Genomic DNA, 14348 nt, shown 5'->3' on the forward strand with positions numbered 1-14348 from the left:
TACGAAAATATTTCATAAAAATATATTAATTAGAGAGTCGTGTTACAGTGCGAGACGTTTTTTGTCATTTTTATTGCGATTTTGGGTCTAAGTGCGCAGTCGCTTTATGAATGAACGCCAACTTCCGAAAGCTCGAAAGCTCATGTATATAGTACCGCGCGGGCTTTCTTCAGCAGCGGCTCTGAAAGCTCGAATGCAACCACCTGTCGCACTGGCACAGTTTCCAACTTGTTAAAAATTTCAGCAAACATTTTGGCGATATTATAAAGTGATTTGTTTGAGATTAGCAAGTTATTTCAAGCTTTCGAGTGCTATTTAACAAAGTTACTGTAAAGTGTCATCAAAGTTTTGAGCGGAACGCTGACGCGCTCAAGTAAGAACAAAATAATTTAATTTTCACTATAATGCAAAGTCGGTGTAATTGTATTTTACCGGTAACTTGTTGAATAAAAACTTTCGAGTTAAGTGCACACTCAACATTATTGCTACTGTGAAATAGCGATAAATGTAACAAGGATCGCAAAAACTTGCAGCATTTCACGGGAATTATATTAATATTCTATAAGCAAAAAGTAGCACAAAACAATAACCTTTTTCGTTTTCTAATTAAGTTTCTCACTGGTATTTTGGAATCACAAAATTATTTTCTAATTAAAACTGTCATAACTTGGATTAATTTAGCATTAATTAAACATCTAAAAGCTCTAAAGTTTACCTTTTAATCATCAATAACTTCTTATACCGAATTCCTAATAAAATTTTAATACAGTTTTAACAAGAGTAAACCTCTTGGTATTGATAAATCTCTTAAAATACAATAAATTGTTAGGTTAATTAAAGTTTTCTTTTGTCAAATTTTTTTTGTCTAAATTCGACAAACAATAAAACAACATGAGACTGAAACTTGAAACGCTTAAGTAAAAGAATTTATTGATTTTTAAGCGCAAACATAGACTGTCAATTTTTCGAACCGACAAATTTTTAAAATAGTTTGCTCAAGAATTTAGAGGAACAGGAAGGAGTTATTTTTAGGGAGCAAAATAATTGAGTAAAGTGATTTATTATCAAGCAAAGGCGAATACATTTCTAATTTACTAAGCTTAACTCAGTTATAGCATAGCTTTGAGTTTTCCTTGCTCATAGAGCAAAACATTTGTTATAGGATTACAAGACACACATAATGGAACATTATGCATTGAACATGGCAGAATAAATGAAATCAGCATTAATCTTGTTGCACCTAGACCCGAATCAGTTTTTAAACTTGAATTAACTTCAAAGTTAATTATACAAAATTGTGCACTTCTCTAGCAGAACTAATGTTGCACTATTAAAAACACATTTTATGCTATTTTTAAATTTTATTAAATATGTGCCAACATTTTCCGTGCTAAATTATCCAGTAATTGCTCAATTGTCGTTTCGCGTGTTTGTCAACATAATTTAAAAGTGTTTTTCAGATTAGATCTTACGGAAATTCTAACTTGTTTTTATTAAAAATATAACTGCTTTATTCCAGATTGAATTAAAATTTTGTAAAAAACTTTAGAAAAGCTCAATTTGMCGGACTTTAATTTGGTTACAGTGCACTAATTTCAACTGAAAGGTTTTGTTAAATATTAAACAAGAAGGTGTGTAATTGAAAGTTAGATGTTAGTTATTGTTCTTCCTAACACTCTAATAATTTTGCATGCAAATATAATAGCTACACAATGAGTTGGATTACACGTTCATGTAAATGAAGGGACAACAATGGTAATTGTATAATATAATGAGATTTAAATACCCAACTATTGAATAGTTGGAATAAAAATAAAAAGCGTTGCAACTGAAGCATAGAGACTTCTATTTAGAAATTATTTTATACAAAATGTCGAAGATTGTGTACGGTAATGAGCATTCTTGAGAGATTCTAGTTTTAAAGTTCAAACGAAAAAGGCCTTTGATGGAGTTCTTTCAAAGTACGTTGATGTTTGGTCTTGATCATTTCTCTGGAATCTATTTTTATCTCTGGCTTTACTTATACAGGGAGTTTCACCTATCAATTTAAACSCTTTTGGAGTCAAGGAAAATTAAAACACGCTACGATTTTTTTTTTCGGCTCGTGCATTGTTGATTTATATGTGAGAAGTGTTCAATGACCTTCTCTTTAATATGAAGATAATAGTTTAAGTGTTAAATTGGCCCAGAACCTTACTGAAATAGCAGTCCCGTTTCATCATCTTGCAGTGATTTGTAATAGTTTGTAAGTGTAAAAATTAATTAGAAATTTTTTGTGGTCAGATTTAATTTCGTAAGTCTTATGAGAGTGAAAATTAAAAAACAATTTATTTTGGTTAAGCCGTAACGTTTTAAAATTAATTAAGTTGCAATACACCACACCACCATTATCAAAATTATTTTGTTAAGTTTGAAGTCGCGATTTTTCCGAGTAATTAAACAAGAGTCACACTTAATTTAAATTGTAAAACAGCAAACGAATTAATTTTTATATTTTGTAGTATGCTTAAGCAAAAATGAATATTTATAAAACGATTAACAATTCTGTCTCTAGAAATGAAACAAAAATTTTTGATTTTTACCACCAACACAATTTTTTTTTTCTTATAATTCCTCGTGTTTTAAATTGGTTATTAGGTCAAATCTTTGTTAATTTGTTTCCAGCGGAGTCAAGAATATTAAAACACAATATCATCGTCAGTGGTGAACCCATTCAAAGGATGTAATCCCTATGTACTTTGCTCGGAATGAATGGAATTCTAACTACTACCAGTACAGCGTATTGTTGCTTAATAATGAAATATCTTGAGTAATTAAGCCGATAATTGCTTATTGTTTGCCACACCTACAAAAACTTMGCAAGATAAACTTCTTCAGACGTTTTAAGTTTACAGAAAGTTTTCTGGTTTAGGTTTCACCTAATCGACTAAAAAGCTTGCTTACGCGTTACAACTTTGTTTTATTTACATTTATATAAAGGAAAATTATCTTAAAGCAGATAGTGTCAGTCGATTTGCCATTAGAGCTATTAAATTTTATTACCAAACCTGATAACATTAGGGCATAAATCATTCATTCTAATGCGTTTCCTCAAAAACGGTCCCAAAACACTGTGTTAACACAATGTRAACAATTCCAAATTCCATTATCAGTAGTAATAATTTATAATACATTTTRATCACCTAGTTTTATCTATAAAATAACTGCAGTACGTTTATTGTGTTTACACGTGTTTATACCAAGCAATACCTAGTCTAGGTCTAGGTAAATAATACAGTAGAGAGTAAATTAATATATTCAAACGCTACCGAAACCGATTTAGCTCTAAAAGTTTTGTAGGTATTGACCCTGTGTAAAATTAGGTTTGCTAGAAATGTTATTAAAATAAATAGCTGTTGGACACAAGTACTAGTTTTCCTATTTTTCTTTATAACAACATTTGGCAACTAAAAATTCTGATTTGATAAAAAAACTGAACTATGAATTATTTTGGTACTTTTAGGTAGATGATAAATAAAATTTGAAATTTTCGTAAATAAAGAAATGTTGATTGTAGACATCTTTTTTAGGCTCTGCGTTTCTCAGATTCTGCGTGAAAGCGGTTGACACAATAGCAGAAGTTGTTTGAGAAAATTAGATTAGGAAAAACGAAAATTCGGTTCACTAATCTTGCTGGAGAACGAAATAAATCAGTTGGCATGACCGTCATCATTTTAAATTGATTACATTTGAAAAACACACGCAGAAATTTAATTTGCAGTTTTGTCTGAACAAATGTTTAATTTCGAAAATAAATATTGTTGAACTTGCTACGCAATGTAATTTCTCYCATTTGGGAGAGTCATCGATCACCGTCCGTCCAAATATCAGTTTTTTTATTTCCATTTGCTGTCTTGAGAATCCCATGTAGGAGAGTAAAACTTTTTGTACAATTGCTCTTTTATCCTTTTAACGTTTTTGCTAGTAGTTTTCCACTTTTTCTCTCTTCTTTAAATTTTGTGGCTTATATACGTAAATCAAGATTACAGTGTACCTACACGTAAAAAATGTTGTTTTTCTTTGTGTTGAACCCATTTACACCAAATTTACACAAATTTTCGCTAAAATAATTAGGTTTGCCTAAATTTAACTAATTTGTTTATTTTTACACCAACGTGTTTGCGGTACAATTCAAATATTTTTTCGTAAATAATTTTTCCACGTTTTTTTATAATTAGTTTTTATTCCCCTTGGTTGATTCGACACGGTTTGAAAAAGCTAAAATTATGCAAACTCGGTGGGAACAAAACACATGTTTTATGCGGAAAATGTATTAAGTAATCACTGCTTAAATAAGATTTATTTGCTTATTTTGCATTTCCTGTTATTTCATCGTTGCTCCTTTTGATACATTGATTACTTTATTAAGCTTCTATTTAAAATTTTTCAACTATGTTTAGAAAATTGAGATATTTGTAAACGTAAATTTAATTTTGAGAATTAAGTTTTCATTAGTACAGTTTTAGTAGTTCAAAGCAATCAGATCGAGAGTGAAGAGCAACACTATAAGTAGCAAGTAAATGAACAAAACAAGCAGGTAATGTAATGAAATTATAACAACGCTTATAAACAATTATGCGTTGAGATTTTTGAAAATGTTTCAAAGTGTTGCTAAATGTCAATAATGTCATGGAAAAGTAAAAACGCTTAGGCGCAAAAATAGATTTTTTTCTGCATGGCTAAAAGGTAAAACTTTAATTTGTGACATTTAGTTATAAAAAGGGTCACTTTTATGACGTTCAACTTTTGAAATGATTAGGTTTGAGGCACTTTTAATTTAAAGTCGCCCGGCGCCTCCACCAATTTCAACATTTTTAAAGCAGCATAAAATAAAAATTAAAGCTATTTTAAGTCAATGTTTAAGTAAACAAGTTTTAAAAAAATGTACACACAATGTTTATTTTTTATAAAATTGTGCAAACCGAAAAACTTTATTGAATCATTTATAGTGTAGAGGTTTTCCTGCAAACTTCTAATTGCCTTAGTTTCTAAGTTAGGATTTTAAGTGGCTACACTTGAGTGAAAATAGTTTTTATCAGCTTTACCTGAAAATCACTCTTAACACACCAACTTATCAATCGTGGAATCTCATCGCGTATCTGGAATTTCATTACTTTTAACTTCCTTCGATCTTTCTTTAGTGAGTTTAGATTAATTCTATTTATGGTTATCAAAAGGCTTTCAGGATTTTATCTATTCATGGTTTTGATAACGTTATATAGTTCGACTTATTTTCGAGTTACTGCCTCAATCTGAAGTGTAGACTTTGGCGTGATAAGACATTCTTTGAACTGGTGCTAAGATTAACTCTCTCAACTCTCTACGGCAAACTTTGATCCTCTTAAAAACCTGAACTTGAGAAATTAAACTTATATTTTTGAGCAGCGTTAGACACGAGGGAATTTAGCCAGTCGTTGTTGGATACCTTTTTATTTAAAATAGCTGAAAGTAATTTTTGAATAAAAATATTTTTTCAGAAATTTTATTTAAATTTCCAACACTTGCAACATTTTGCTGTTTTCACAACATAACATTTTTTTAAACCAAATATATAAAAAAATCTGTGGATAACTGGACTTTATTAAAAAATTTGGGATCAGTAGACTCGCATTATTATGTAGATAAAAAGAGAGTTAACAGCATTGTTAGAAAATGAAGGGGTATATTTTATAATTGAATATCACTAATCACAATGTTTAGTCAAATTTATTTGAAAGTTCTTTTTTTGTTACTTTCTCATTTTTGATCTGCTGTAGTTAACAAAAAATTGTTACAATTTTCGATTTTAGAACAAAGAAATGAGTGAAAGCTTTTATGAAATTTTTTTTTAAATAAAATTGATTTAGTTTAAATATGATAAATTATATTGCCAGGGTTTAATTTTACAAGTGATAAACACTATTTTGAGTAAGTTTGATTTTTGCCAAGTGTTGTTTAATTCAAAAATGTTGAGTATTTGAAGCGATATCTGCACTTTTTTATATTATTTGAAAAACGTATCTGAAGTACATTATTAAGTTCAGATTCGTCGAATTTTTCATTAAAAATGTTTTTTCTGTTTTCTTGACGGTACGTTCTATTGCTTTTTACCCGTCGATATTTAATTATTATATACAGGGTCGCTAAAAAGTATGGATACAGTTATGGATACAGTTGGATATTATAAAAACTGTTCATCAAAACTTAAGGTGTATGCCTAAACTTCTATCTCCATTTGTTCTGGTATCTCCAGAAAGGGCTAACTTGATTTTTTTTTAATGGCAAGAAGGTTCAAATTTAATAATTTTAAGAAGAGCATTTTTATCTGAGTTCTTTGATGTAACACATGCATACCTTATTTTAATCGAAAATTATCGAACTAATTAAATTTTGATAAATGTAAATTTTTTTGGCTTTGGAAATGTCTTTATCTATCGTTAAAATTAATTGTTTTTCAAAAAAATTCTTCAACAGGCCAATTTTGTTTTTTAAAAGTTTACATTCTAGTATGAAATAAAAAATTTTAGCTTCATTTATTTTCGAGCGATGACTCCATTGATTTTTCTTTAAATGAAAACCCAGTATTTTTTTACTGATCAAATTTGCGGTATATTTTTACTTTTCGAATACAGATATTTACTCAAAAAAATTATTTATCCTATAACAAATTTTTTCAATTTAATATTTAGTAGCCTGATTGCGTAGAAAATGGTTTATAGGACACAGGAAAATAAAACTTTAAATTCGTGGCGACGAAGGGCTATTATATTTTTCAAGGACAATAAACACAAAATAGAGAATTTAATATTTCGTTGTTTTTTCTGAAAAAATTTATAACTTTGATGCTTAAATTCTTCATTAAAAAAATATACTTAAATTATAATTAATTTTTGTATCAACTAAATATTAAACAATAGTGTCCAGTATAGATAAAGTCTATATTTTAACAAATAAATAATTAAGATTCATATATTTTCATAATACGAGTATGAGTACGAGTCGAGTTTTTTCAGCTTTCAGTTCAACTTTAAAATTTAATTGCGAATTGATAAACGCAAGGGTTTTTTGTGTGTTGCAAACGGTTTTATTTGTTTTTTTACACAATAAAGTAAACAGTGTTTGTTATTTCAGGCAATGCCACGTGAGCCACACCCTCGACTAGTCATGGATATCTTCCAAAAGGCGAAAGATCCGCAAAAAAATAAATTATTATCCACCCTTGGCTGATCCTACCACCTRGACAATGGACTCCAACACAACCAAGAATGAAACCTTCCTCTTCGACTGCGAGTTGGTCAACCCCAACAGCACCCTCGCCAACGTGTACTTTCTCAGTGCAGTGTATTCCATGTACGCAATCATTTTCGTGGTGGCCCTAATCGGTAACAGCTTCGTGTGCTACATCGTTCTCTCGTCTCCGCCGATGCGAACAGTGACGAACTACTTCATCCTGAACTTAGCCATCGGTGACGTCCTCATCACGCTCCTCTGTGTCCCTTTCACCTCCGTCTCCCTCCTGAAGCAGTATTGGCCCTTCGGCAGCATCCTTTGTCCCGTGGTCAACTACTCGCAAGCATTGTCCGTTTTCGTGAGTGCTTACACTCTCGTCGCCATCAGCATCGACAAGTACATGATCATCATGTGGCCTCTGAAGCCGAGGATCTCGAAGAGATTCGCAACGTACATTATCGCGCTGGTGTGGCTAATAGCCGGAATCACGGTTTTACCCAGTGCCACATTRACGACCCTTATAAACGACGAGGAGATCTTAGGGACGAGCGCCTACGAACAATGCGACAAGTAAGCCAGATTTTGTGGTAACCTAAGTGTCGCACTTGCTGAAGAATTTAAATAGCGCGGAGTATCGATTTTACGGTTTGCTGACACTTTAATAAGACAGCATTGAGGGAATTTAATCAAATTATATTATTTTAAATCACAGAAATGGACTTTATTGCACATTTGTGTTTTATTGCCTTGAAAAATTTAAATATTTACAGGTGTTTGGTGCGTTTTCACAATACGTTCAATTTTCACCGTTGGCAGCTGTAAAACGCTATCAGCCTTTTTATTACAGTTCGATACTAAGATAAAAACGTTTCGGTCACTGAAAACACAATTCAGAGTGTATCAAATTTTATTTTGTTCCCAAACTGTGCACATGTTTATTTTGTCATAATCAAAAATTTAGCTTTGAGCTCGACTTGCTTCCAATTAGGATTTTTTGCTGGAAAGAAAGTCGCTGCACACTTAAGAGTTTTTAAACTTCCATTAACTATGAGACGGTGTTTAGCTCCTGGCAATCATTTTTTATACAAATATGTGAGATTATTTTAAAAATTCTTGGAATAATAGAACGCTTTTGAGTGTTGACACTTTTGAAAGAGTTTATTAACTTTTTTCTCTCTTACTGCTCGATACATAAAATTTCTTTTGTGAGAGCATTATGAATCTACGCTTTTTCTGAAGCACAAATGTAAATCACGCAAATAATACAAATTTAATTAAATTTCTTTTATTAAAAGTTTTTTGTCTCTTATTTATTACTCTGTTACATTGTTATTTTTTTAACAGTTAAAAATAATATAGTGATAAAATTGCAAGTTAAAATTAATAAGGTTTTTTTCAGTTTTTAATTTCTTTTTAATTTATACAAGGTGCTACGTTTTTATTGTTACAAATTTAAACAGGTGATATACTCTTTTTCATATTAATGAAAATCAAGTAGGTTGTGGAAGTCCAAATGCATCTTTAATTTAAAGGCCGATTCACACAAAAAGTGTCATTAATGTCATTCAGAACAAATCTAGTCACATCAATGATGACAAAAATCTTCATGTTTACTGTCCCATGTTAATTACGTTGTTTGTTTTAATTATTTTATGCTACCTGGGGTACACATTTATTTGGAAAAATAATTTTTGGGGAAGATTGAGTTTAGGATTGTTTGAATTTTCGCATGGTTGCTACCTTAAAATGATTTCTTTCAACGACTACTTTGATTAAWTCATTAATATGAAAACGAGTATAGAATATTTAATTTTAATACAAAAGTTTCCTATGTATCGAAAAATGTTATGTAAGGGGGCTACATTCTCTGAAAGGAGTGGGTTTTTGATGAGTTTTTTCCACTATCTCAAAATAGGTAAAATTACAAAAATTGGTACAGCTGATAACCTTTAAACACCTGAACGAATTCAAATATCAAATGTCAAGTTTTTTATTTATGGGTGTCCTAAACTGGAGGAGTTTTGAGTAAAACGGATGATTTAATTAAATTTTTATGCTGTGCAGGGTTAGTAACATAATTTTAAAATGAGTAAGTTGTAAGAGTAAGTTGTATCAAAAAACGCAAGAGACCTTCTTTTTGTGAAAAACTATGGAATTTAGAATTTTGCGGCTGAAAGTGGCAAGGAACTTCAGCTAAAATAGAGTACTTTTTATCCTAAACCTCACAGTTTAGGACGTTTCTGATTAAAACTTTCGACAATTTTTCTTTAAATTTGTTTAGATGTATAAAAGTAATGAACTGTACCAAACTTTTTATAATTTTATTTAAAATGGTTTTTGAAATATTGTACGAAATCCATTAAAACATGCACCCCTTTCGGGCAGTGTAGCTCCGTTACATACACTCACCGGCAAAATTATTGCATCACATGGGAAAAGTGATTTTTTATTGAAATAACGCTTAAAAAATAAATGCATCAAAAATTAATTAATTAACTAATTKCTGTTAAGTTAAACTAAAATTACGATATAAACTTCAACAATTAAACTACAATTTAAAGATTGTCAAAAGAAACAAAAAAGCGAATTCAGTTCTTTAGCTTAGATAAGCTTTTCTTACATTCAGAGGCAACCATTAATACCTAGTATTGCCTCCTTGAACCTGAAAAGAAGCTCAGTTTTTTATTGTTGCCTTTCGAAAATMAGCGGTGATTTTGATCAATTGACATTTATTGAGTAAACAATGAATTGTTTTTGAAAAATCCATAGTCGACTGAGTTACTTGATAATGCTACTATCCTATATCATCAATTTAGTACTATTTTCAGAACCATTTAACCATTTTAAATCTTAAATATCTTAAATACATAAATACATGTTCATAGGAAACTTTTATCTTAAAACTGAATATTCTATCACTTGTTTAAATTTGTAACATTAAATACGAAACACCCTGTATTTCACCAAATTGAAAACAGGGCGATTTTAAAAATGCAATTTCAAATATTTTAACAGGTAGAGCTCAAAAGAAGTCAAAGTAACTCAACTTGCCTTAACCGAATGTTAATAGTTTTACAGAGAATTTTCAACGTCGAATTTCACATTTGGGGCTCTTCAAAATCAAAAATATCATTGTTTTAAAAAAATTTCGTTAAAATTAGCAAAAATAGGCACACAGAAAAGTGTCCTCATATAAAAAAAAATTATAAAACGGTAAAAATCAATTTTGTTGTTGAAGATATCTCCCAATTTTATTACCTCAAATGATACCGATTACTAGCAATGTAACTTTAGGATAAAGTACTCAAAAACTTCAAACTTCGTTTATATTGTTTTTTCGACGCATAGTGGGAGCTGCACCTTCTATATCTTAGAAACTATAAACATTCGAATAAAACTAATCACCCAGTACATAAGTCGATCTATTTATTTAAATTAACTTTTGAAAGTTGCCCGTTTTGTAAACTCTTAATACGATGAAACTTCTTTATCAATTATGATGAGTCAATAACTTTATTAATACACTGTATAGAGCTTTGGAGAATTTGGAGATAAAAGCTTCCAAACTTAGTTAAAACAGAACGGGCAAATTAGCAGTAACTGAGAAAATAAGCGACACAGTATTTTTTTATAAAAACACAGAAGTATTTAGTTGACATTTTCTCTACATTCGAAATACAAAAATCAATTTTTAAACCTTCTTAGATAATTGCATATTTATGAAYCTAGAATTAAAAACGACAAGAGCAACGAGTAATAGTTTCATGTATGTACATACTAAATCATGTAACTTCATTTGTGTTATAACGATACTCACAAAATTTATTAATGAAGGACCCTTCCGCACGTTGCTCTATGTCAGACGAAATTTTACATCATGTTTTGGATGAAATTATGCTTCCTTTCATAAATTAATTAAACAAAGTATTGTTTCCGTCTTATTGGAATAAAGATTTAATTGTTGCACTAATTAAAATAATTATAAGCATACAAAGAAAATAATGAATTTGGAATTGGGAGCGAAATTACATGCTACGTCGGCATAATGAGGATATTCAATGCGAATTTTTCGTTGTTCCAAATATAAAGTCGCAATAATATTTACGTTTTCTTGTTGACAAATTGAAATCATTTTAACAAATATTACATATTGCGGCTATTTATTATACAAGAACAGTTGATTGACAATTGTTTATTTTACTAATTCTTCAAACTAAACAACAGATGTAGAGTTTCAATGAACATATTTTAATTGGGATTAATTCAACACCAATCAATCTTCCTAATCAGCACGATTTTGCCTGAACATTTATTAATATTATTCTCGGGAAACGAAAATTAGATTCATTGTTGGGATAATGTAAACATATTTAGAACCTTCACGGCCTTCATGTTTCCAATGTTACAGGTAATAACAATCTCGTGTCAGGTTTCGATGTTTTACATCTGTCAATGAACTTTTAATATTGCAAAATTTATCACGTTTAATTAATGCTGCGATGAAAAATTTCAGTCAATTTCAGGCCGATAGCACGTGCCCAACACACAATTTTCGCAACTCATTTCATTTTTTCAGTAATATTACAGTCAGAAATAAGCAGTACACACTTAATGAATGCAAACAATTTTTTGGTTTTTTCTTTTTTATTCTTTATATTTTTCAAATTTTAAGTAAATGTTTTTAAAGTCACCGAAAAGCTCTTTAGCAAATTAGTCACGTATCTTGTCTTTGTAATTTTCTAAATAACATGTCGTTTCAACAAGTTTTATCAAGTATAATGTTTTATCTCTTAAAGCACTGAGCCATGTTCATGTAGCAATATGAAGRATTTTGTTGAAATTTTTTATGCTTTTATGAACGGCATCCTTGATTTCATAAGTGAGAGAACAATCAAAGTGTGATGTCATCATGTGATGTCTTTATTAAAACTACATTTAGACGATGATGGATGAGATGTGTTTCTAATATTGAACCAAAATCGCGCCTGGCTTTTAGGACAAATTTATCTCAAATTTCAAACAATATAAATTAATTTATTTTGAGTTATTAGTTTTTATATTTTAATTTGTGTAGGTACTTAATTTTTATATTATGCCGAGATGAAGTAATATTGAAACAACTCAATTTTATTTTAGTAAAGTTGCTACCAGAAGAGAACTCTCTTTACCACTTAGCTAGCTTCTATATCCAAATAATTGCATGTCAATGCTTAACATTAGACATCATACGTCGTCTAATCAAGCCTTTGAAGTTGCTTACAAATACATAGCTTATATTGCAGACCTTCTCAAAGACACTCCTTCTGTAATGCAAGTGATAGAGATTCCCACGAATAAAACCCTACCTTTCAAGCTATTTTAGTTAAGCAATCACATTTTCGGTCGACGTTTTGCTTTTAAAATGATTGGTTGAAATACACAAAGAAAAGATAAATTTCTACAATATCAAACTAATGACGACAATTTCAAACTTTTATTAGACTTTTCCTCATTTTTTGCGAGCGAGCGACACATTTTCTTTCGCTTTATGTTAGCAGCAGGAACAATATTTTCGCTTTTTTTTCTGACATCATTTATTAATTTTACAGCAAAACTATTACAGTTTTTTCTTGGTGTAAGGTTTGCCTTTTAATGACCAATTTAAAAATCTTGCCAACGATAGCATTTCTAGTGTAAAGTTTCCACTACATTTTTCTCTTCCCATTTGTTATTTATATTTCATCGTAAAAGAAACGGAGAATTTTAGTGTTAATAAAATCTTACGACAATCTTATTCTGCTAGATGATGTTTTAATTGATGTACAAATGGTAATCAATTTCGTATTTTTAAAAGATTTCGGTTCAAACAAAAAATTATTTTTAGGAAAAATTTGATAATTATTATTGTTTGCTGTTAATAACTCTGAAATAAAAGAATTCTCGTGTTTCTGTAAAACTTTTCAGTGATTCTTTTAACGTCTAAGCTGTCGAGAACATTTATTTATCGATATCTTCATCAAGGGCAAAGTGCTTGTTTCCGTGAGTTACTCTTTCTCTTAAAAGGGTTAAATAGAAAAATCAAATAAATTTTACTTATTTTCGTTCGTCGAAGTTCATATTTCAGTACTTACTAAACTTGTAACCTTAAAAGTTTGACTAAATTGATGTAATAAATCTGAAGGTATTAAAAAATCTGTTTGAAAAGAAGATAAATATTGGTTCTAATTTTATAACTCACGGCGAAAGTTAAATTTTTGGAATAACTCTTTTAGAAACATTATTTACTGAAGCAGTTTTTTTAACTTAAACTTGACCTATCTAATAATATGCCATCAACTTCAAACTTTTTAATTTATAAGTTTGCTCCAACACTTCACAAACGTTAAAAGTTTATGCACAAAGTAAAATTTTACGATTTAATCAAAAATAATGCATGTATTTTGTTTAAACTTCAACTCCCTCATGCGATTTATTACGGTTTGAAGTAATTGGATTTTGGTAATGTTTTTTATATTGGCACTAACACAATGTTAACAATAAATCTGCTACCGTCTAGCACATTTGTATTTATACTGGAACATAGAACAGGGAAGCAAATTAACTGTTAAACCGGTCAACCGTTCATTCGCAACGACTGTTTATTAATCACCTCATACAGGTGATTTTTGAATGAAAAATTTTTGAATTTTGCTTATCATAAACTTTGTTTCAGATACATTTGTACAGAAGAGTATTCAAAAGTCGGCCAAGAATATGGTGATCTCTACACGAAGATTTTAATGTTCCTACAATACATAATTCCTTCGCTCGTTTTACTCTTTACGTACACCAGCATCGGTGTCGTAATTTGGTGTCATCGCATTCCTGGTGAAGCAGAAAATTCCAGAGATCAACGGATTGCAAAGAATAAAACAAAGGTAAGAAATAGGAATTTTCTTCTTGCTCTTGAAACCAATCACAGCAACTTRATCGCTGACTGAATTCCATTCCACATTGGAGTTTTACATGTTAGACACATTTGTAATGGAATATTTAAATGTGATACGCCATATACATAAAACTCATTATTTACAATAAGGAAATATGTTTTTTTCTTCTTAGTGGAAAGCCAATTTAACCAT

The 14348-nt window shown here is 30.0% G+C and overlaps 1 protein-coding gene across 5 annotated transcripts in view; it reads left to right on the top strand.

Annotated features, from left to right (window-relative positions):
- The window catches only part of LOC123007968 (RYamide receptor), a 62537-nt gene that overhangs the window by 27101 nt on the left and 21088 nt on the right, over positions 1-14348 (top strand). For 2 of the 5 annotated variants that reach the window (XM_044403514.1, XM_044403519.1), the window contains exons 1-3: positions 239-373; positions 7150-7818; positions 13940-14144. In XM_044403514.1, the coding sequence (XP_044259449.1) occupies positions 7262-7818; positions 13940-14144 (762 nt within the window). In that variant the 5' untranslated portion in view covers positions 239-373; positions 7150-7261. Of the gene's footprint in view, positions 1-238; positions 374-2212; positions 2294-7149; positions 7819-13939; positions 14145-14348 lie in introns of those variants that run through there. The other 3 variants (XM_044403516.1, XM_044403515.1, XM_044403517.1) reach the window with 3 other exon arrangements.

This window comes from Tribolium madens, unplaced genomic scaffold (assembly GCF_015345945.1).
Source record: "Tribolium madens isolate multiple individuals breed KSU strain unplaced genomic scaffold, Tmad_KSU_1.1 Scaffold_3;HRSCAF=73;Tcas5.2_LG2, whole genome shotgun sequence".
NCBI classification, from domain to species: Eukaryota; Metazoa; Arthropoda; class Insecta; order Coleoptera; family Tenebrionidae; genus Tribolium; species Tribolium madens.